Here is a 23114-nt window from a genome sequence, read left to right on the forward strand (position 1 = left end):
CCTTCATCCAGCAGGATGCCAGAGGCCACTGAAATAAGTTACAGCTGGAAGGTGTCAGAGAGCCACACTATAATTTAAAAGGACAGTCACATCATTATACAACAGGTGCTAATGTGAAAAACATGTTTGGCTGAAACAACACGTGACTGGGGAGATCATTGTTATGTTTTATTTACATTTGTTATCTAAAAATGAGGCACAAATATGTCAGGAGCAAACATTACATAGTTCCAGAGCTAGGCTTCTCCTATTCTACAATGTAGCACATTTCTCATTTATCCAAAATATTCTTTTAGCAACAGCAAATCTTTAATCTTTAGTAATAATTTTCTCAGATTTAGACTCCTGGTAGGCCTACAAAAGACATAACTTTTAAACCCAATAAAAGAAATATGCTACATATAAACTCCAATGGCCTGAATCATTAAGGAGAGCAAAGCAAAAAAAAGGAGTAAATGCTCTTCGGGACAAACCATGTTACAATGCAAGGGGTGCAAATTAGTTTATGGTTTTGCTCATAAGCTAAATACTGGCTGTTTTTTCATGTAGCACAAAAATACTTGCTAGCTTTATTTTACACTGAAATTTAAAGTTGATCTAGGACATGCCCTACCAAGCTATATACCTGTCCCCACATTTTTAATTTACTTCCCCCTCTTATGCAACATGGTTTTGCCCAGGTGCAAAGTTACTCCTTTCTTATGCTTTGCTCTCCTTAATGACTCAGGCCCCAATTGTCTAAGTAGCAGATTGAGCGGCATATTTATCATAGGGGAATTATGGTCGGCAAAACGGGTGTCTTAACAGCAGGTTTCACTGGAGATAAAGTACAGACATCAAGCCTGGGCTATCAGTTCTAATACACATGAGTGAACTGGTTAGCAGGACCACACCTGCACCTATACCCACAGATGGACCTGAAGAAGCGGTAAGTTAATCCTCACCGCGCCAGGCCAGTATCGCAAAAGAATCTGAATGTCGCTATTTTATTAAGTGAATGTTTTTTATCACCACGATTAGCAAAAATAAAATTAGCCGAATATTAGTAAATAGACCCCTCAGAATCAAAAATGCAACTAAATAGGGCAACAAATAACTGGAAAATAAAGGGAATGAAGAGTTTGTTTAAACAATCTGAATTGTCATTTCATGATTTAATAGTTTCAGAGCCATGTTTATGTTCTTCAGTCTCTCTCTCTTTCTGCTAGAAGACTGAGCGCTTGCAGAGCTACTGCTGCCTCCGGCACAGTGACCAAGTCAGTGAACCATCTCTCTACATCACTCAGAGTTCCAGTAACTGTCTAATGGGATGTCAGGCAGTTTAAGGCACAAACAGTAAAGAGGGAGCATAGCAACAGGTGCCAACAGACTAGCATTTAGAACAAGGAGGGGAGGTAACGGCCGAGGGCGGAAGGGGCATGGTGAAGAGTCTGGAGGTTGTGAACACATTCACAGCTATGAATGCCTGGACAGTACACACTTCAGATGGAAGTTAGGGTGTTAGGGCCTCTGTGTGATGCCCTCTAGGTAATGCAGCTTCCATCGCCTATTATTTAATACAGGTAGCCCAGTATAGCATACAGGCTGAGGCTGCATTATATCAGGTGGTGTTGGTTAGGGCCTCTGTGTGAGACCCTCTAGGTAATGCAGCTTCCATCGCCTATTATTTAATACAGGCAGCCACGTATAGCATACAGGCTGAGGCTGCATTATATCAGGTCGTGCTGGTTAGGGCCACTGTGTGATTTCCTCTAGGTAATGCAGCTTCCATCACCTATTATTTAATACAGGTAGCCCAGTATAACATACAGGCTGAGGCTGCATTATATCAGGTCGTGCTGGTTAGGGCCTCTGTGTGATGCCCTCTAGGTAATGCAGCTTCCATCACCTATTATTTAATACAGGTAGCCCAGTATAACATACAGGCTGAGGCTGCATTATATCAGGTCGTGCTGGTTAGGGCCTCTGTGTGATGCCCTCTAGGTAATGCAGCTTCCATCGCCTATTATTTAATACAGGCAGCCAAGTATAGCATACAGGCTGAGGCTGCATTATATCAGGTCGTGCTGGTTAGGGCCTCTGTGATACAGTCTAGGTAACGCAGCTTCCATCGCCTACTATGTAATACAGGCAGCCCAGTATAGCATACAGGCCAAGGATGCATTATATCAGGGCGTGCTGGTTAGGGTCTCTGGCTCAGAGATTTTCCGATGAGGTCCAACGGGCTCTACCCATGGCAATTTATCAGATTATAACAAAAATATTTCCTCCTAAAAATGAATTAAGTTTAAAAATATTGTTATAGGTGGAAATCCCCTTTAACTTAAACATAAAACATATGTAGTGAAAGGAATCAATATGAATATAGAATGACAGTTCTTTGCAAGTGTTTTTTACACACTGCAGATATCTCCTCCTTCTTACGTAATATGATAACTGACAAACACTGTTAAAAATAACACAAGCTCAGTAACAAAAATATTTCCCAGAGGTGGGTCTGTTCCAAAACATGACATCACTGTTTTTAAGGCTGAAAATAGTACAAGCTGAATATTGAAACTAGATGATAGTATAAAGCTTGGTTTCATGTAAAAGATAAAGTACATCGGTTTTTCCACATATGACTGTGGAAATTATATGTAAATGAGTAAATGACCTCAGGCTGCAATTTGATAGTGAACCCTTATTTAGATATTGTGAAGCAAGAAATAACAAAATCAATATTATATAAACATGGGACTGCCATTGCTATGGCTACTGCACAATTGTTTTTTTTTTATATATATTTATGTATTAACAAAATGCTTTACAAAAAATTGAATGGCAGAGATAACTACAAAGTCCATCATTTAATCTGTCCATTTTCTTATTACATCTGTCATTGGGTTTTGAACACCGGAAATTTATATAATTTAAGAAGCTTGTGAGTTAGGTGACTGGAGATAATATTTTCTTTAGGATGTAGACATTTACAATCAGGTCAAACATTAAAGGAAAACTCTGTTCTCCTAAGTTATGTTGCTATATTGTATTAGAGACAAATTTATATATATATATTATATATATATATATATATATATATATATAAAAATAAATATATATGTTGTGTTATTTCAGTTTGTGCTATACTCAGTAAAATTCCTTGGTTCTATTGTGACATTTTTGAGGGGGGTAAAAACATTTTTGCTTAGGGCCCACAAAATGCTAGGCAGGCCCTGTCTGTCTCGTCTACACTGTGGAACTATCTATATTAACGTCTGAACTATTATAAATCAGTAGACACTGATCCGTGAGTTGTGTAGTGGGTTCCTAGCAAATTACCTGGCTGCATTCTCCTGATATACCTGTCACCACAGTGTACTGGTGAGGTGTAATTTAACTTTACTATTGTCAGATACACATAATTGAGCATAAGCAATAACACTGCAATAGATAACAGCGGATAGTTTAAGAAAAGGAACAATCTGCATTACAGCTGTATATGTAGTCATCTACACACTTTTGCCAATTTGTGAACATAAGTTTCACTGGTATATTATACAAATACCAGTTTATTAAATAAGGGACATAAAAATCAAAAGGAATTTAGGAGGCAATCAGACATATTTGGAAGTCATATCTATATTGTCTGGGCAGCATGATGGCGTAGTGGTTAGCACTTCTGCCTCACAGCACTGGGGTCATGAGTTCAATTCCCGACCATGGCCTTATCTATATGTATGTTCTCCCCGTGTTTGCGTGGGTATCCTCCGCATGCTCCGGTTTCCTCACACACACCAAAAACATACTAGTAGGTTAATTGGCTGCTAAAAAAAATTGACCCTAGTCTCTGTGTGTCTCTCTGTCTTTGTGTGTTAGGAATTTAGACTGTAAACCCCAGTGTTGCAGGGACTGATGTGAGCTATTCGTACAGCACTGCGGTATTAGTGGTGCTATATAAATAAATGGTGATGATGATTGAAGTACTAAGAATAATGCTTGCTGTTAACAAGTGCAACAAAATAGGCCTTTTGAGCTAGTTCTACATACCCAGAGCAACAGTTACATTGTTTTCATAGGCTGCTACAATAACAGTTGCTACTATATGCGTTTAGTAAAACATAAGGCCCGGTGCTGAGCTGATTATCCGCCGTTCGTTTAGCATATATTATGAAAACTTGCCCTTCTCCTTACAGCTGCCTCCATATGACTGGAGAGGGAGAACAGGAAAGGAAGGGGCGTCATAACGTAGGACAAGTTAAAGTTAGGACGTGTTCACGCAAGTGCAGATATTATATGATTTTGTGGCATATTTTTACAATATTTTTTTTTTGTTACTTTCATTTGTGAACAAGAAGCAACATTATATCGGCTTTATTAAAAAGTTTTATATAGAGATATTATATAGTCGTTTTTAAAAAAATTAAATTAATCCTAATAGATAATGTGTTTCTCGGTTTCAAAACAATAGTTTTGACAATTTGTTGTGCTTATGACATGTTTGTGTGTATGTGTATGTCTAACGTAGACCTACAGGTATGCCACAGGTGCTGAACTGCACACATTGTGCCCTCAACTCAGGACATGGGCGTTAATGCACTATTTTTATGGGCATATTTTTTAAGCATGAATTCCAACACGCGTACAACTCAGTATCAGGACATTAATATTTCTATTTTAGTGATAAGCACTGTATGTACAGTCCTGTATTATGTAGTGCTGCAAATTACAATATTAGACAGCACCTGGTCATATGGTTTTAGCACATGAAGTTGTTACTTTTGACTACAATCCATTTTGGATATTTCTTATTCTATTGCTGTGTTCAGACTATAATCTCTACAACCATAGCTTCAGTGTTTATACTTCCACTGGTTTGACTACTATTCAGAAAAGGCAGATTGTATTTTAAGAGCATATGTGAGAGACTGCAAACGCCAGCAGAGGGTAGAGTTACTAAAACTTCTAAGAGGGAAAAGTTGAGATATTGCCCAAAGCAACCAATCAGATTCTAGCTATAATTTTCTAGAATGCGCTAGATCAGTGGTAGTCAACCTGGTCCCTACCCCACTAGTGAATGATTCAGCCTTCATGGTGGGCGGTGGGGTTTTTAGAAATGTTCTACATTCTACAATGTTCTACAACATTCTACAATGTTCTACAATGTTCCATTTCCATGGCAGCCCAATCTCCGGGGGTCTTGTGGTAGGAGGACATGGTACAGCACATACTCCTGAAACAGGAAGCTTGACTTTCGCGCCTTACATTAGTGCCCACAGTGAACGGACGCATCTAGGAGTTGCTGCATAGATATACCTTAGGACTGGGATTAACTTAATTTACAGTTTTGGGAGAATTTACCCTTAACCCATGATAGTCATAGGTACAGACTGGAGGAATATAATAAGTATATTATACTTAATATTTATACTTAATATAAGTATAATAGATCCTATCCACAACAAGAAGTGTATCCTGCACGGACGTGCAGGGACTGTGTCACAGAGTGTTATAGTGCATACCAACAACCTGCACCTGCATGTATATATGTGATTACAGTAACCTGTATATGCAAGACTGCAGAGTTATCAAATATCACAAATATGATCTTTAAATTTCAGTGTACAAATAAGCTATGAAATATTTGTTTGCTACATGAAGAAACAGCCAGTATTTAACTTATGTGCAAAATAATAAGCTCATTTACACCCCTTGCATTGTAACATCATCATCATCATCATCATCATTTATTTATATTGTGCCACTAATTCCACAGCGCTGTACAGAGAACTCACTCACATCAGTCCCTGCCCCAATTGGAGCTCACAGTCTATGGTTTTGTCCAGAAAACTTAAGTAAGAAAACTTACTCAATTTATTGCCTAAGTTCCTTAATGAATCAGGCCCTATATTATTAACAGGTGACATGAATTGAATGTTTTCCATGTGCATTCTCCTGGGACTTTATATTCCACACATATACTGGACATATCCTGCAGTGTGTTGTCTGTGAGAGGAGAGCTTACCTAGGGGTAAATGTATCAAAGTGCGATTTTGCAACTCCAGCTATTTTCTCGGGAGAGTTGAAACTCGCCGATGTATGAAGCTGAGATTTCATGCAAAATCACCAGAGTTCTGCTTCTGTCAAAATCGCTATTTGCAAAATTGCCAGAGATCAAACTCCCGACTGTTTGCCACTGCAGCTATACAGCTCTCAAATGTATGAAGCTGCGAGTAAGCAAACTCCGGAGAGTTTGCTTCAAAACACGCCAGATACAACACACTGCTTGATAGCAGCGGGTTGTAGAAACACATCACTGTTACACTGCCCTGGCAGTGTTAAAATGTTAAAGAATAGATAAAAGTTTTAAAATAAAAAAAGCGTGAGGTCCCCCCTCTATTCCAGCTTTACCCTAGTGCTGCCTGACTAGTGCTGGTCCCGTGAAAATCGGGGAAAATTTTTGCGTGGGGTCCCCCCGATTTTCACTTTACCAGCACTAGGCAAACCAGCCAGGGTTGGCGGCACTATAGCAGGGGGACGCTGGGCAGGGGTCCCCCTGCCATAATGACTAACCAACCCTAGACTGTTCAGCGCTGGGCTGGATTCCCTAGGGAGTGGGGTCCGCCGAAAAAACGAGCGGGCCCCCCCCCCCCCTAGAAAGAACCATCCCAGTGCTGATAGCACTAGGGCTCTTCCTACTACCCCTGGGCTGTGGGTAGTAAGGTAATATGGCGAAAAAGTATGAAAAAAATAAACAGACGCCATTTTGTTTTGTGGAACCACAAGTTCCAGCCAGCCAGGTTGCCAAAAACAGTGTGGCCATGCTGGTGCTTGTATAACTACAAGCACCAGCATACCCACGGCAGCCAGGGCATGTTGGCACTTGGAGAACCACAAGTGCCAACATGCCCTGATATACCTGGCTTGCTGGGACCTGTAGTACCACAAAAAAAAAAAGTTAAATAAATAACAACACCCTTGTAAATACCACACATATTTATTAAAAATAAAAACCCCACAATAAATACACTAACCACCCTCATTAAAACCACATCTATTTATTAAAAATAAAAACACCCAAAATACTCACCAAAGATGTCTTTCTTCTTCTAAAGTTCCAGGCTTGCCCCAGTCCCAGCAAATTTGTACTTCCAAAATGGCTTGAAGAAATTCAGCATCACTTCGGCCAGAAGAGCCCCATATTTGTAACATCCCGAATCTTTGTTCTTGATTGTAGAAAAATAATAAAAGTCTTTATCCGCCGCAAACACCTCCTACTATGTAGGAGGTCCGAACCGCAATGAACTTACGTTCATTGCGTAAGCTAAAACTACAGTATAATGTGATTTTCCCACGCTAGTCGGGGAATCACCTAATACTGTACCTAGAGCTTACGCAAGTAACGTAGCTCATTGCGCATGCGCAACGCTACTTGCGTAAGCTGTAATACAGTAAATACAGCTATTTTCATAATGTTATACAACTACAGAACATCTTTACATATGGGGCAGATTCAATTACCTGCGTTGTTCTTTATCACCATTACTACTGTAATTTCTCCGCTGATATTTGCCGCAAGAAAAAATCAGCAGAGATTTTCTGTCAAATCCTGCGGCCACGTTGTTCTCAAGCAACAACAAACGGCTAATTGAATCTGCACCATGGAGCCTGGTTCATTAAGACATGCAAAACTAATGTAAATTGTTTTATTTGTAAACACGCAACACTTGGGCATGCTCACATCCGTATTCAATGAGGAGCAGATCTGGAGAAATGTATCTTGTTGAATACAAGTCTAGGGGGTAAATGTATCAAAGTGCGAGTTTGCCAGCGTGTTTAAATCACGGCAAATGTATCAAGCTGCGATTTTGACACTCATGTTCAAAATCGCTGGTCATCTCTGGCGATTTTGAGCGATGTAAACACTCCCGAGTTTAGCTAACTCTCCTGTGTTTGGCAAACTCTCCTGTGTTGTAACAGTGAGTTGTCAACCCATCACTGTTACACTGGCCCTGTCATACAGCTGCCGGAGCTATTATTCCTCCTGATGAAGTCTTTTATCTAACTAGACGAAACGCGTTGAGGACTGTTTCTAACGAGCCTACTGACTCCATATCCAGCAGTATGTTGGTGAGCCTCCATTGGTGACTCTAACGGTTTGGCTCTGTATAAAGATACCCAGATAAGCTCATTTTAAAGTGTTTTATGTAAGTGTACATCTGTATTGTTTTATAATAAATGTGTGGATATACAGTATCACACTATGTGAGTTTCTTCCATTCTATAACCCTGGCTATCACTGGCTATCACTGACGGTATATGAAGTGTCTGTTTTGAACCCTACTTGCTGAGTGAAGCATCCCATTGTTCTGAAGGGGAACCTGCGTTCATTTTGACGCATGAAGATACCAGCTACTTCTACAGATAAGCCCTAAAGTTTTTATATCTGGTACGCATATTATATTGGCTTGATGTCGGTGTTCCAGAGTGCACTTTCTATATTGATTCACCTAACATCTGTGTGTCTGTACTCACTTGGTGACTTATATTTCGCTTTTTGGCACATTACTCTGTATTGTTACATACAGTATTATACTATGTGGTGCCCCCTCCCGCTTATTTTGTTTTATATATATATATATATATATATATATATATATATATATATATATATATATATATATTATAATATATAGTATATAGTGATGGAGACCAAAACAGGACAAAGTCTTGGATTTGCTGACAGGCAGTCTGACACAAGCCTTAGCTATCAGTTATTCAGACCCATCCAAACAATTAGAAAAACAAGCTGATGAGTATTAATTAGCCACTTTCAATAGCTGACTATATTCTTATGTCAGGTGATTGAGTTGTGAAAGGCTCCAGGCCTGAAATGTTAAAGAGACTTCATATTGCACATCAGGGCATTCAGCGCTCCAAAGCAAGAGCTAGAATGATTATGTGTTGGCCTGGCATGGCCAAGGACATTGAAGAAAAGGTGGAAAACTGTGAGTCAAGAAAACAGATCAACCAACCAAAATTAAACTTTGTTGTCACATGAGATGCTAGAACTTCCTTGGCGCAACTTACCAACTGGCATTTTTTATTTCAGGGGACTTGCATTTTTTTTTGAGTTTGGACTATTTTACGAAACATTCAGAAATCCTCAAACTACCAGATAAAACATCCCAAATGATCATTGCAAAACTCAAGTTTATGGTTGCAAGACATGGGGGACAGTTTCCAACGACATGCCTTTTTTTTTACAGAAGAGGGATAAATACTTTTGGGGAATTTAACTAACTCGTCTCAGTCTTGTATACCCTCAGTGACACAGGTAGGAGAGGATGATTCAGACTGTGAAATGCATTTTTACAAACTCATTTGGCATTGGTATAGATCTAGAACTTGCACATCTAAGAAGTACACCAATCTCTGGTACACATTACTCCTTTTGAACTATTGAAGACTGTTGAGAAACACTTTGGGCTAGATTTACTAAGCTGCGGGTTTGAAAAAGTGGAGATGTTGCCTATAGCAACCAATCAGATTCTAGCTGTCATTTTGTAGAAAGTACTAAATAAATGAAAGCTAGAATCTGATTGGTTGCTATAGGCAACAGCCCCACTTTTTCAAACCCGCAGCTTAGTAAATCTAGCCCTTTGTCTGAAACTTTTCAGACGTTGACCCAAGATACTTAAAAGTTATCACAACATGTTGTTAAAGCTGCAGGATAACCAAGGACATTTCTACAACCGTGGTGCCAAAGCCTTTCATACAGGAGACAGAGGAGATCATCATCATCTGGATCAAGATCTGTTTACATGGCCTTAGCATGTGACACTGTTGTATAGTGCAGTAGATAAGACTGGAACCATTTTGGGGTATTTCTTAACCTACTGTGGGGCTCATCCTTAGGCAAAGCATTCTTGGCTGATTGTACCTCACGTTTTTATTATGCCTTTATTATTTTGAATAGCTAACATTTCAATATGATATTCATAAACACACAAACTAATTCAATCTCAATGTCTGACTGCTCCCGGAGGCCAGTTTAACTCTGCATTTGTTACACGGGAATTAGAACTGTTCTTCCCTGGCCAAGTTCCATAAAACATATTTCTGTATGTTACTAATAACAGCAAATAAGTGATGAAGGAAGTACACACCTCTTGGGTACACCATCCACATTCTGGGCCAAGTGCAAGGCATTTTGTGCATGAAGCAGCGTTTGCAGAGGAACACTTGTTTTCAGCTGAAAAAGAAAGAGTGCATATAAATGTACATGTTAGTGTTTATCTGTATGAAGAGTTATATCCACAGATATTGGAGGACATTTATGAAAACTGGTACAAACATAAAAGGTGCACTACAGGTTTTTCATATGATTATTGTGCCAATCACTCGATACACGACAGTTAAATCTGATATTGCATTAGTGTGTACGCTCCCACGATCCTGTTCTATCGTAACAAAGTACATCATATCGTTTGATTTGATTTTATAACCGGACTAAAAATCTCTATAAACAATGGAACGTTGTTCGCCAAATTCTGCAGTGTGTATACACCCACGACCAGCAGTGTAGGCAGATCTCTATGGAGGTTACAGAGTCATGATCTTATCAGCCGATGGTTATGACAGATGAAGAGCACAGATCTGAAGGTAAATCATGTAAAACGTGTACAGTGTGTACACATAAATCGGCATGCTGATCGGTACTTTCAGTTATTGGTAAAATCATTACCAATATCGCATTGGGAGAAATGTTGTGTACTCAGCCTTAATGTGTAGAACGCAGACATATTTATAACTGTCTTAATGGTTCAGTTGAGATCCGTTATGGATCTCTTCTGTATTAAAATCACATCTTTATTAATGATTTATTTAAAAGTGCTAATGTAATAATCAATTCTAATAAAAGAAACCAACAAGCTCATTAAAGTGTAGTGTGTTAGTGAGTTAAAAACCATATGCTCAGTGTCAAGACAATATATCTTTATTGTTCAATACTACAAATCTTTATTCATTCTCACATCCATAAGCAGTTCTGATTAAGGTAATATGGGGAATGTTATTTTCTATCTTTATATAGATCAAAGATTACTGATATTATGCAGTATATTCTCTTAGTAACACTTGTTATCACAGAGATAAGTTTATATGAATATAATCATTTGCACTCAACTACCTAATCAGATTACCAACTAAACAACTTCTTCATATATAAACAATCTACACATTCAATAAAAATAAAATACAACAGCCTTTGTAAATTTAAAGTAACTATGCCACTAATTTAAGCAAATACATCAGACACAAAACACAACATTCTGTGGTGTTTCTTGTAAATACACAATTGATAAATATTTACTTGATAGTTTTTCTTTACAGGGAAATATTCCATATGCAAAGGAAGATTTCATTTACAAATAAAGACTTCCGGACATACTTGCATCTAGTGGCATGACATGGGGCTGCTATACTGCATGCATCAATAGAATAGCACACCCTAGTGAATTTATAATAACCTAAAGACATGTTTAGTTAGCCAAGTGAAAACTTGTTAACTAGACACCTCTCATGCATAGGTGTATCATAATTTTATTTACTGTAAAAATTCTTATTGCATTTAAAATCCGTAATGTTTCAGTGTTATGTCTCTTTAAAAACTTGCTATTACTATGGTTCCATCCATTCTAAAAGTAGACAAACCTGTTTTTGTGCTAACACTAAGACAAACATTTGCATTGGTAAATTTGCAGCACAATAGGTATAATGCATTCTTATAAGAAAAGCATTAAGTTTCACAAAGATAAATAGTATAAGGTCAAATAGAGCTTCGGTGTGTGCAAATATATTAATCCCTACTCAAGTGGAAGTGATACTATAGACCTTTAACTTGTCTCCTTGCACTTACAGGGTAGGATGCTCTATTGCCAGTGGCATTTATGCATTCTGGCAGTTTAAGTATTGTTCCTGCCAGTAAAATGAGAATGGGATTACAAAAGACTTACTTTGTACTTCACAATACCAATGTGGTTCTATGAAGGAACAGAATAACTTTCAAAGTCAGTGTTACCACCATGTTGCAGAGATAAAAATAAGGCAGAGTGTTTCATGATGTGGGAGTGTAGCCTAATGTAGCCATGGCTTTACACAGTATCTAGTAACATTCATTTACATAGCGCCAGCATATTCCACAGCGCTTTACAATTGGGAACACACTCAGTAAAAAAATACTTTCGTAAGAAACAGAGGTAAGGGGGCCCTGCTCACAAGCTTACAATCTATAGGAAGTTTGATACATAGGGATAAGTGACAACAGAGAAGAGGGATGGTATTTTGTAAGAATAGCATAGAGAATTTAAAAGGGTGTTTCAGAAATTAGTTAAACTTTCATAAAGTGGTGTGTTTTCAGGGGACGCTTGAAGGTTTGAAGGCTAAAGTCTGCTGTGCAAGTGAAGGAAAGGGACAGAGTCCGATAAAGTCCTGTGACCAGGAATGGGAGCAAGTAATGAATGAGGAAGAGAGGCGCAGATATTAGGCAGAGCTAACGGGATGAAGTTGGGAAATATTTTCAGACAAGAGATGTGTGTTGGTGCAGTCTTTTTAATGGATTTGTATGTTAGTAGAAGTATTTTATGTTGACTTCTGTAAAGTACATGCAATCAATATAGGACTCACTGTGCTCAACAGCAGATAGAAGAAAGTTGTTCTAGTAATACCTTTATCATAAAGAGAGCAATCTAATGACTGATACACAATACATTCTATTGTAGTAATCTTAAATGATTCCCATTGTAATGTAATGTTATGGTGTATGGCCATTTATGTGTACCTACGCATTGTGGAGGCAGGTATGTTATGAGAATGCAACCTTTTAATTTGCAATAACCCCATGTGATTCCTCAGTGATGTCACAAGCTCCTACTGAAGAGACGGGTTTCTTAATATTGGTTCACACCTTCATATAGATAGCTCCACCTAAATGGATGGGGAGTGTTATCTGACTGGCAATAATTATTACAAAAAGCAGTCTGTACATACAAGGAGGCCTATTTATCAAGCCTTCAGCCACGTTTCCGCATGGTTTAGGCACATTTTAGTATTAGGGCTATTTACCAAATGCCTAGCACAGGAGAACTATTTTCCGTGACATCATATACCTGTAGGTCTGACAGCTTTCAGCAAATTGGCTCTGATATAACAAGAGTAACATGATCTACATCCAACAACAACTAATTTACACAATACTGAAGGTGTTATAGGAGGAAGTATAAAACGAAGGGAAAGGGCACAGCTTTATATTAGATTTTTATCAAAAAATGTATGTGCTGTAAACATGTACATTGCTATTCGGTTTGCTCTGTCTGCGATATCAGGGAATAGGAAGAGTGAGGATGCCCCTCTGCTAATAAAAAGAGTGTGGCTCACATCAGGGGGCATGTCTAGTGCTTCTATAATACTACATGCCATAATATTTAGCGCTAATAATTATCTATTTACAGTGCTGGTTGGTATAAGTGCCTCTGGGAGGCCCCATTTCCCGTATCGGCTTAGTTTATCTAAGTGTATTGTTTTGCAAAAACAATTCTGGAAGAGAGCCAGTGATAATGAATTATAATTGTGTACCTGTCACTTTAAAAGCTGTACCGTCTGCCATGCATCAATGTTTTGATAAGTGGGAAGAAGTTTTTATATGAGACTTCAATAGTGTGGTACGTACCCTTTGTAAGTTGACTACAAAGTATAATGTTATTGGCTTTCGTTCAGACATTTCTGATGTGCTTATTACCTGAAAAGGGAATGTGAAGGTTCTATTTTAACTTGATCAGTGCGTGACTGTCTGTATAATGTAACATTTCCTAATAAATGTTTGATATGGAAAAACAAACAGAAAGCCGTCACCATATGATTTTTGGAATATGTGAAGTCACACCTACTTTGCTGTATGAAATACGACTTTCCTGAAACTATTTTTCCATTTTTCCAAACACAATAATAAATGTTTCAGAAATATGGAAACTTTTAACAGGACCTAACTAAACAGTGTATTGTTTAATCCATAGTTTTCTATCTAAGGCACTGGAGTACTTTTCTCCAAAACAACTTGATTTGTAGCTGATTGTCCAGTTCTAAATTTATTTTAGCTTTTTTGAGGTTATACTTATTGGATCTGCACTTTCAATAAGTGAGTTTATGGGTTTTTGTCCAGGATTTCCATATAGCAAGATTTGGGTGTTGACTCTTCATATTCATTAAACAAAAACTATCAAGTTATACTCTTTAAATATTCTTAGAAATGCCAAAACACATATTATACTTAATAGTGTATGTCAGTGATGAGCAACAGGCGGCCTTCGGAGCCTTCATCCGTGGCCCCTGGCTTATCTGTACTGTCTAGGGGCAGAACAATGCAATGCCAAGCTCCATAGCAAAATTGCATAGAGGCACGCAGATGCCACGCTAGCATCCCGGGCCCCATCGCTCTGCTCTCTAATGAGCATGTGCTGCTTACAAGAGGCCTCTTCTCTACTCCTTTGAGAGAAGAGTGGGGGCATCAGGTGGGGTACGGAGCCACAGGTGAGGAGTAGGGGCCCTACATTGCCAGACCCTGTAGCGGTGGCGCCCCCTGCCCCCACAATATTTCTGCCACATGCCCTGTCAGTTCATTTCTCTGCTGTATACTCCACCTGCCCCAGTTCTTTTCCATTGCTTTATACCCTGCTAAGCTTAACCTGGAGACCCAGCTCTTATTAAATTATGGGTCATAAAATTGAGAATAAGACTGAACTTAATCTTATTATTTAGCTGGTGCAACCAACTTCCACACAAGCGCCATCACACGATGCATGGAGGGCAGGCAGTGCCAGCAGCACATCTGAGATCACAAAAGGAGGGATGTACAAACTGCACTATATGAGCTCCATCCATCCTCCGCAGGAAAGAGCAGTGTGGTTTCTGCTTACTTCATTAAAGTGAATTTTAGACAGGCCTTGTAATGCACCCATGGGCTGCAAAGTGTATTTTTGATACCACTTACACGAACGAAATGACGTTCGCGAACATGGGGCACCTTAAAAACAAGAAGCATAACAGATTGCCAGATAGAAACCTGTTTGCAGAATTGCATTGTGCCTGTTCCATCTTACACCTAACTTTCACAAGCTGGTGACAATTCTGACCATCCAGAAGTCATTCTAAATTGTCAGATTTGTTTGTTTAGCTTATAACACATATTCATTATACATTAATATGCCTACTGGTATGTTATTACAAACTGGTGTCTTTATTTTATTAAATGTCTTATTACTGTGATGAAGGGCAATGTGCGGTCCTTACCAAGGTGAGAGGGCCACACACGTGGCCCTTGAAGGGTATAAGGTTGCCCTTCACTGGTGTATGTTCTTCTTTCAATTGAGCAGCGAACTGCACATTAGTATCCACAAGGATCAAATAGATAAGAACTGGTAAATGAGTTTGGCTCTGCAACAAATCTGTTGGCCACAAGTGTTACTCCCACTGCTGCACAACTCTTCCACTAAAACACTATGCAACATCAATTTACTGGATTAGAGTCTGTGATTATAATACAAAATTCTGTAGTCTATCAACCAGTCACTATTTCTACAGCAGGCACAAGAAAGAGGTCAAAGGCAAACCTAGGTCTTAGAGTAAGAGAAAGCAACCAAATACATAATTTATATAAATTTATTAGTTTAGGAGGCCCACAATGGTGTGAGAGCAACACTCTAGCAACGTGGCAAAAAAAGATGTTATCTTCTCGACTTCGATAGAAAATAAATGGATCGCTAAACAAACTCTTCCAATAAGAGAACAATCAAAAGAAAAAAAAAGAAAAGTGAAAAAAAAACAGGTAATAGCAAAATATTGGTTTAAATTATGTGCCTCTGTCTTGGGTTTTGCCTACCTGTATTTAGTATTACAAAAATTAAACACAATGATTACTTTGTAGGGAACACAATATTTTCCCACATAGTATCAGTATTGATTCAGTACTGATGATCCTCCAACAAATTCCTGAACAAAATATTTGGCAACAATCTGTTCTGTCTTCCGCATGCCATACTCTATAGACAAACTATCTGTTAAACAATGACTACAACCCAGGCTTTATCCTGCAACAAAGGAGAGGCAAACTCCCCCATACACATTGAAAACAACATTAAACAACTGAAGTCTGGTGATCCATTGACAAATGAGAGTCGAGCTTAGGTGTTCTGGCATCTCTTGTTCCCTGCAGGATAAATATTTGGATAATCTGGTACTCAGAGTTACTACTAAGTTATATCTTTGAGCGAAGCTGCACAAAATTTAGGCTGAATCAATTTCACGACAGCACAGGCCACTTTGCGGCACTGTATGTAGTTTGTCGATAAGTTTGCTTTCTGTAAAATTATTTCTTTTATGCCAATAACTGTGAAAGAAGGGATCTAAATAGAGATGAGCAAACTTAAAACCATTTTGGTAAATATTTGCCTCATTCCACAGCTGGCCATGAAATTTTGCACATTTCACAGACAGAATTTAGTCTTAAGTGTTCCCCTGTCCTACCCCACCAACAAACCTGAATGAATTGACCATTGTTCTCTCAACTCTACTCATAACCTATAAATTCTGTGAAATGTAAATTTACCAAAACGGTGTGGAATGGTATTATGTGGAATGGTGAAGCAAAAGTTAAACTAGATTATATTACTGGAACATCGCATCGCTGCAAAAATTCATTTGTCTGATAGATTGCCAGATTGTGAATCTCTAGTTCAAATGATTGTCAAATAAACACAAGTTCAGTTCAATGAATATGGTGAAAACAGTAGAAACATCGCTTCAGAAAATCCTTCCCAATTTTCTCCAGAATTAATGCTTATTTGAGCTTCACTCGTGTCTTAAATAAGTTCTGAGAGAGACGTGTGTGGACAGATTTATCGTTGGGATACGTGTCTCAGCTCAACTCTAAACTGTAGTGTTAAAATAAAGCTGCACAGTATTTGTTCGCTACATGCAAAAAGAGACATACAGTATTTTGCTTGTTTGAAAATAAAATACATTGAACACCTTGCATTGCAGCATGGTTTATCCAAGTGCAAATCTGCACCCTTTAGCTGGTGTTGCTCCTAACCCAAAATGAGGATCATAAACGGAACTTAGTTTGTGCAAACAGCATTGATTATTGGTAGCTCTATAGACCTGTAAGTCTCAGGTTATTGTCAAGTTATTTAAATATCTCACCCTGCAACAAGAAATCCCTTTTTTTTTAATGTTGGAGCAATGTTGGGGTGCATTATTGCACCTAACCCACATACAACAAGAAGTACCTTGATCTATTCAACTCCTCCCATCAGATGGGGCAACATTTTGATCATAAAAGTTGATTTTTACACCCTAATACCATTATAAACTGGGACAAAAGCAGCATGAAGATCCAAAGAGTATTTACAATTTCTTAAATGACCTTAATTGTCCATATTTGAATTACAATCTCTTAGTCATAGCCATGATTCCAACTTTCCTGTAGGACAGCTATTACTCATTGGGCAAGGGTCAGCTGACATAATATTTCGGTGATGCCTTATAAACCCATTGTCATTATCAGTGATAGCCACATAAATGTAAGCCACAAACCAGCAACCCACGGATTGTACTAGCTATGCACAATGTTGCTATTCATAATATCTTCCCGTCAGAGAGTGTGCCTCATGAAATATAAATGCTTGGTAAGTATGACATCATGTATTTCCCCAAATAGAAGTGTGAATTAAGAACACTTCATAGGACAAGGTTTTCAGACTTCGTAAGTGTCGGCTCAGTTTGTACAGCGATTTGACATGACTCGAGTCCCAGACTTGACCTTTATTTGGCACGTTACTACCTAAAGAATCACAGCAATTTGTATGTTCTAAGCTATGTTATCTAAGTAATCACTTGGAATATAAGTGGATTCTGATAGCGGGACAAGAACTTAAACCTGAACACAACATTAGTTATTAGATATGCAAATCAAACATTGCAAAGAAAGATATAGCTATATATGTAACCTTAGTGTAGCCATCAAACAAGAATTGGACTAGTCAACAATGCTTACATCACTACCAGGCTGGAAAGACAAAGGTCTGCCCAGCAGCGAATGGCTGGAGTTCATTCGCAGGTAATTCTTGAGAACTTTGCAATCAATCACTGTAATAATTACTGTGTGCCACCTGTGGTTTTTTTATTTTACCGGTTACCAGAGTCCATCTTGTGATTGTGTTACAAGTCTCCCAATAATGATTCTTTAATTGAAAAGGTAACAAAATTAAATAGATCTTTCTCTATTTTTTGACATAGCTTTTGACATGTTGTGACATTGTGTGAAATGCAAGCCAAGTGAGCTAAGTAATATGCAATACAGTCCTTTATTGGTCCAAGCCAATATGAATGATGATTATCAAATGTTCAATATTACTGCAAGCAGGGTTGGTGCTACCCCTAGGCAAGTATAGGTGGATGACTATGGTGTGAGGTTCAAAGAGTAGGCAAGAATGATATGGAAGCATTTTAACTTTTAGCAGCAAAAATGGCCTTTGAAATTGTTTCAGATGTTGGCAACTATGAGAGAGGTCTTTCATACATATTTCGTAGCTCTTTCTATTGCAGTTTTCTTAAATTGTGTTATTCCTTCTAGTACTGTGGTAGCTCTAATACACTATAGACTATATGCTGATTCTATCACCATATATCAATGTTGCTTACACACAGATGTCTCTGGGGAGAAAGGAAATGCAATAGGCTTAATACCTCAATGGAATCTCCTGAAAACGTTTCAGTGTGACAACTACTCTACAAAAGTTGTGTATTATGGAAATCCCCAGATACCAAAAGTAATTGTTAAGCAACACACATTTTTTAGCATTTCACTTGATTCAGCATCACAATGCACATATGGTTTTCCACGTAGCTTAAGTCAGTAATTTATCTCATATGTCTAGATGCTGATTTGTAAGAAGTGAATATTAAACTATATATCAGTTGCAGGTCTGCCAGTTTTACATGCATTTGTTATTAATGAAATAAGTATTAATAACTGGATCTCTCTTTAAGATATTTATATCACAGCTATATATTTTATGCTCAAAGTGGACATGTCGCAGTGGTCACCACAAGACTCACTTGAGCAGGCATGACATATAGGTGTGAAAGGGTTAATCAAAACAAAACCACCTGGTCTGTCTAAAACTGCTTAAACCTCTCCAACATTACATCTCACTATTATCTACACAGTTCTGGTACCACTAAGATTTGGTTCAAAGCTGACACTTTAATGTCATTTTCAATTACTCCGACTTATCTCAAAATACGGTCACAACTTAATGTGATCAGGACGCACAAACAAGCAAAACTTCACAACGATTTACATAGCACAAGAAGAACCAAAAAGAACAGGGGACAAATATAAGTAGTAATACAACAAGGGTAACATAAATCGAATCAAATACAAAGGGCAAATCCTAGGCAATTACAAGGATTGCAAGGGTAATGGGAGGTGAGAAGGGAGAGGTGGTAAGTAAGAGGGAGGGGACAAGAAGAAGGAAGGTCCTGCTCATGAGAGCTGACAATCTAAAGGGGAGGGGTTGGTGTGGAAGAATGTGGGGGTGACATGTAGAGGGTAAGGATTGGGATGGTAGGGAGGGGTTAGTCAGCGGCCAGCTTTGGTGAACAGGTGAGTTTTGAGGGAGCATTGGAAGCTAGAGTAGAGTCTGATAGAGCAAAAGAGCTTGTTCTAGAGATTGGGAGCAGCGCAGGGAAAGTCTTTGAAGTGGGAATGAGAAGTAATCAGAGGGTAGGAGAGGCAGTGATCAATGGCCGAGCAGTGGGACTGGAGGAAGTGTGTATGGAGATGTTGCGGGCATAATAGCGGGTAAGAGCTTTGCCCATAGATTGTAAGCTTGCGAGCAGGGCCTGCTCACCTCTTTGTTTTACCCAGTTTGTTTATTAGTTTACTATGTTTGTCCCCAATTGTAAAGCGCTACAGAATATGTTGGTGCTATATAAATAAATGAGGATGATGATGATGCTATTTCCTGCCTGTGGGCCCAATATCTAAATAAAAGTGGATAAGAAAAAAAACTATGGCTTCTTTTAACAGTTCCTCAAATTTCCTCGGAACCTTCTTCCCTCCAGTCTCAGTGCATGTCCTCGTGTTCTAATACTTCTCTGTGTTTGAAGAATATTTCCCTCCTGCACCCTCTTAAGACCCTTGATATATTTGAAGGTTTCTATCATGTCCCCCTACCATGCACCATTTTATTTGCTCCTTCTGGATATATGGCTACCAGACCTGAACACAGTATTCTGGATGAGGCCGTATCAACTGACCTACATACCCAGTGGCATTATTACTTTTCTTTCCTTCTTTCTGCTACTGATTCCTCTCCCTATGCAACCAAGCATCTGACTTGCCTTTCTCTCTGCTTTGTTACATTGTTTACCTGCCTTTAAGTCACCTGAAATAGTGACTAGGAAAATAAGCTTCTGATATAAGATATTTTCCATTATTCCAGTGGTAAGAGTCCTTGTGGTGTCTCCAGAGCCTTCACGAGTTTTACTGAATTTTTCACTAGCTTTACTAAAACATTAGCCCACTTTGAGTTAGTACTTTGTCCATCCAGTATTGGTCTTCACTATATTCTTCTTTCAGCAAGAGCTGCCATTGCGCCTTCCCCTACAGATTATTGCACTCCAGTAATTGTTGCGCTTTCTCCACTAGACTCAAGCGGTGTGGACAGATTGTTGCTGAAGAAGGGGTGTGACTGGCAGGTGATCCGAACGAAACCAGGTAAGGCCATTACACCAATAATAAATCCAGAATTCCTATTCATTAATTTCCCCCCCAAAAAAATTAAGTGTGTGAGAGCCTCTCAGGAGGGTATGGGAGGGGTAGGCTGAAGCTTTGCCTAGGGCATCTAGAGAACTTGCACTGGCTCTGGGGATAACAAGGGGAAAATGCACTCTGCACACCTTAAAATCCGTTATTGCACTGAAGGACCTGATTCATCATTAAACGCACTGTGAACGCAACTTGCATTTGAAATAATCAGACGTAACTTGCACACACATAGGCCTGTATTCAAGTACAAATGGTTCTCAAGAAACATTTTTATTTGAATATGGGTATAAATAAGTACGCCCTGCCTATACGTTACTTGCCATATACATACAGACAGAACAGACTGCAGGATATGCACATGCATATGTGCAATATTAAGTCCTTTCAGAATGCATGCAAAAAAAAAGGATTTCATAAAATTAATCTACAACTCTCAACACTATAATCATTAATAAAAATATATGTTGGGCAGCCCGGTGGTTAAGTGGTTAGAACTTCTGCCTCACAGCACTGAGGTCATGAGTTCCATTCACGACCATGGCCTTATCTGTGATGAGTTTGTATGTTCTCCCTGTGTTTGCGTGCGTTTCCTCCAGGTGCTCCGGTTTCCTCCCACACTCCAAAACAAAAACATACTAGTAGATTAATTGGCTGCTATCAAAAATTGAGCCTAGAGTCCTTCTCTCTCTGTCTGTCTGTGTGTGTATGTTAGAGAATTTAGACTGTAAGCTTCAATGGGACAGGGACTGATGTGAATGAGTTCTCTCTACAGCACTGCGGAATCAGTGGCTCTATATAAATAAAAGGTGATGATGATATGTTAAAAAAAGTAATATTTTTTTTACATGAAATGCTTACTCTATATAAAATGCATTTTTGAAGTTTCTCTCACTTGCAAACATATGTTCTGGCATCCATATGTGTCACTATCAGTCGCCACTCACATTGGCCCTGTACGAATGTGCGTGCGCTGGACCTCGGCACACCCTTACTGTACAATGCCTATTTACATCTGTCCCTTCCCTCGCCCGTTCTGCCCTTCAAGATGTAGGTAGCCTGAAGTGGCAATCACTGACGTAATGCACATTTTTAAACATGTGCAGAGCTATTTCACGCAAGATAAAGCGCGCAACAGAATACATCAGGCCCTAAATCTCATATTTCAATTTGGTGCATTACTAAGGTTTGCCCATATTATCCAATGGAATGCCATGAATTGCCCATGTCTGACCAGCTCCTTCAATACTATGGGGCAAAAATGTGCTCCTCTCCTAACCAAAACCCTCTTGCCATGCTGAGCAAGTAAAAACAGGCAGTAATGTTCAATGACTTTGCTGAATAAACAGCCTTTGTCTGGTCTTAAATGACTCCACACACTAAAATGCACCTTGCTACCACCAATATGAAAACTTGCAGCAGGCCCTAATATTCCGCTACTTTTTAATACATGGGAACCTAACAAGTTTTAGTTAGAAATAAGAACAACTTCATACACATGCTTTCTCCAGACTTCAAAGTAATCGCTGCTAGCTCACATTTCAAACTATCCAAAGAACGACCAGATTCCAAGCAATGGTTATATTTTGGGTAATCTTTGGCTGGAAAAAAATAGTTTACTTATTTTCGACCACAAAGATCTAAGCTCTATGTTTCAGCATATTACTGGCTCAAAACCAGGGAAAAGGCAACATTAAATTGTTTAAACAAGACTGCTTTGCCTTTCCATTTACAGTATATACTTGGTCACTATCACTGGAATAAGTATCCTATAACCCAGTAAAAGGTAACAATGTATTACCTAAATGTCAGTTTGTATTAATGTTTTAGGCATTACTGCAGGAATATTTTTGTAATTTAAGTAGAACACAATGTTGACCTCAAAATGGGACTCTGAAAACCGTATTTTATTATGACGACATAGGACCTGATTTTAAATTAGGAGCAAAGCAAAGAAAAGGAGCAACTGCACCTGGACAAAACCATCTTACAATGCAAGGGTTACAAATTGACTTATTTTTTTGCACATAAGGGAAATACTCACTGTTTTTTCATGCAGCATACAAATACTTGAGTGCCTTATTTTTACACTGAATTTACAGTTGATCTATGACATGCCGTATCCCAACTATAAATCTGTCCCTGCATTTTAAATTTACCTCCCCCTCTAACGCAACATGGTTTTGCCAAGGTGCAGATTTGCTCCTTTTCTTTGCTCCTAACTAAAAATCAGGCCCATAGTGGGCAA

At 38.7% G+C, this 23114-nt stretch overlaps 1 protein-coding gene across 1 annotated transcript in view; it reads right to left on the reverse strand.

Moving 5' to 3' along the window:
- ITGB8 (integrin subunit beta 8) overlaps positions 1–23114 on the reverse strand; it is a 128236-nt gene that overhangs the window by 81480 nt on the left and 23642 nt on the right. Inside the window, exon 2 of the mRNA XM_075212207.1 lies at positions 10149–10234. Coding sequence (XP_075068308.1) covers positions 10149–10234 — 86 coding nt within the window. The remainder of the gene's footprint in view (positions 1–10148; positions 10235–23114) is intronic.

Source organism: Mixophyes fleayi, chromosome 5, assembly GCF_038048845.1.
Source record: "Mixophyes fleayi isolate aMixFle1 chromosome 5, aMixFle1.hap1, whole genome shotgun sequence".
NCBI classification, from domain to species: Eukaryota; Metazoa; Chordata; class Amphibia; order Anura; family Limnodynastidae; genus Mixophyes; species Mixophyes fleayi.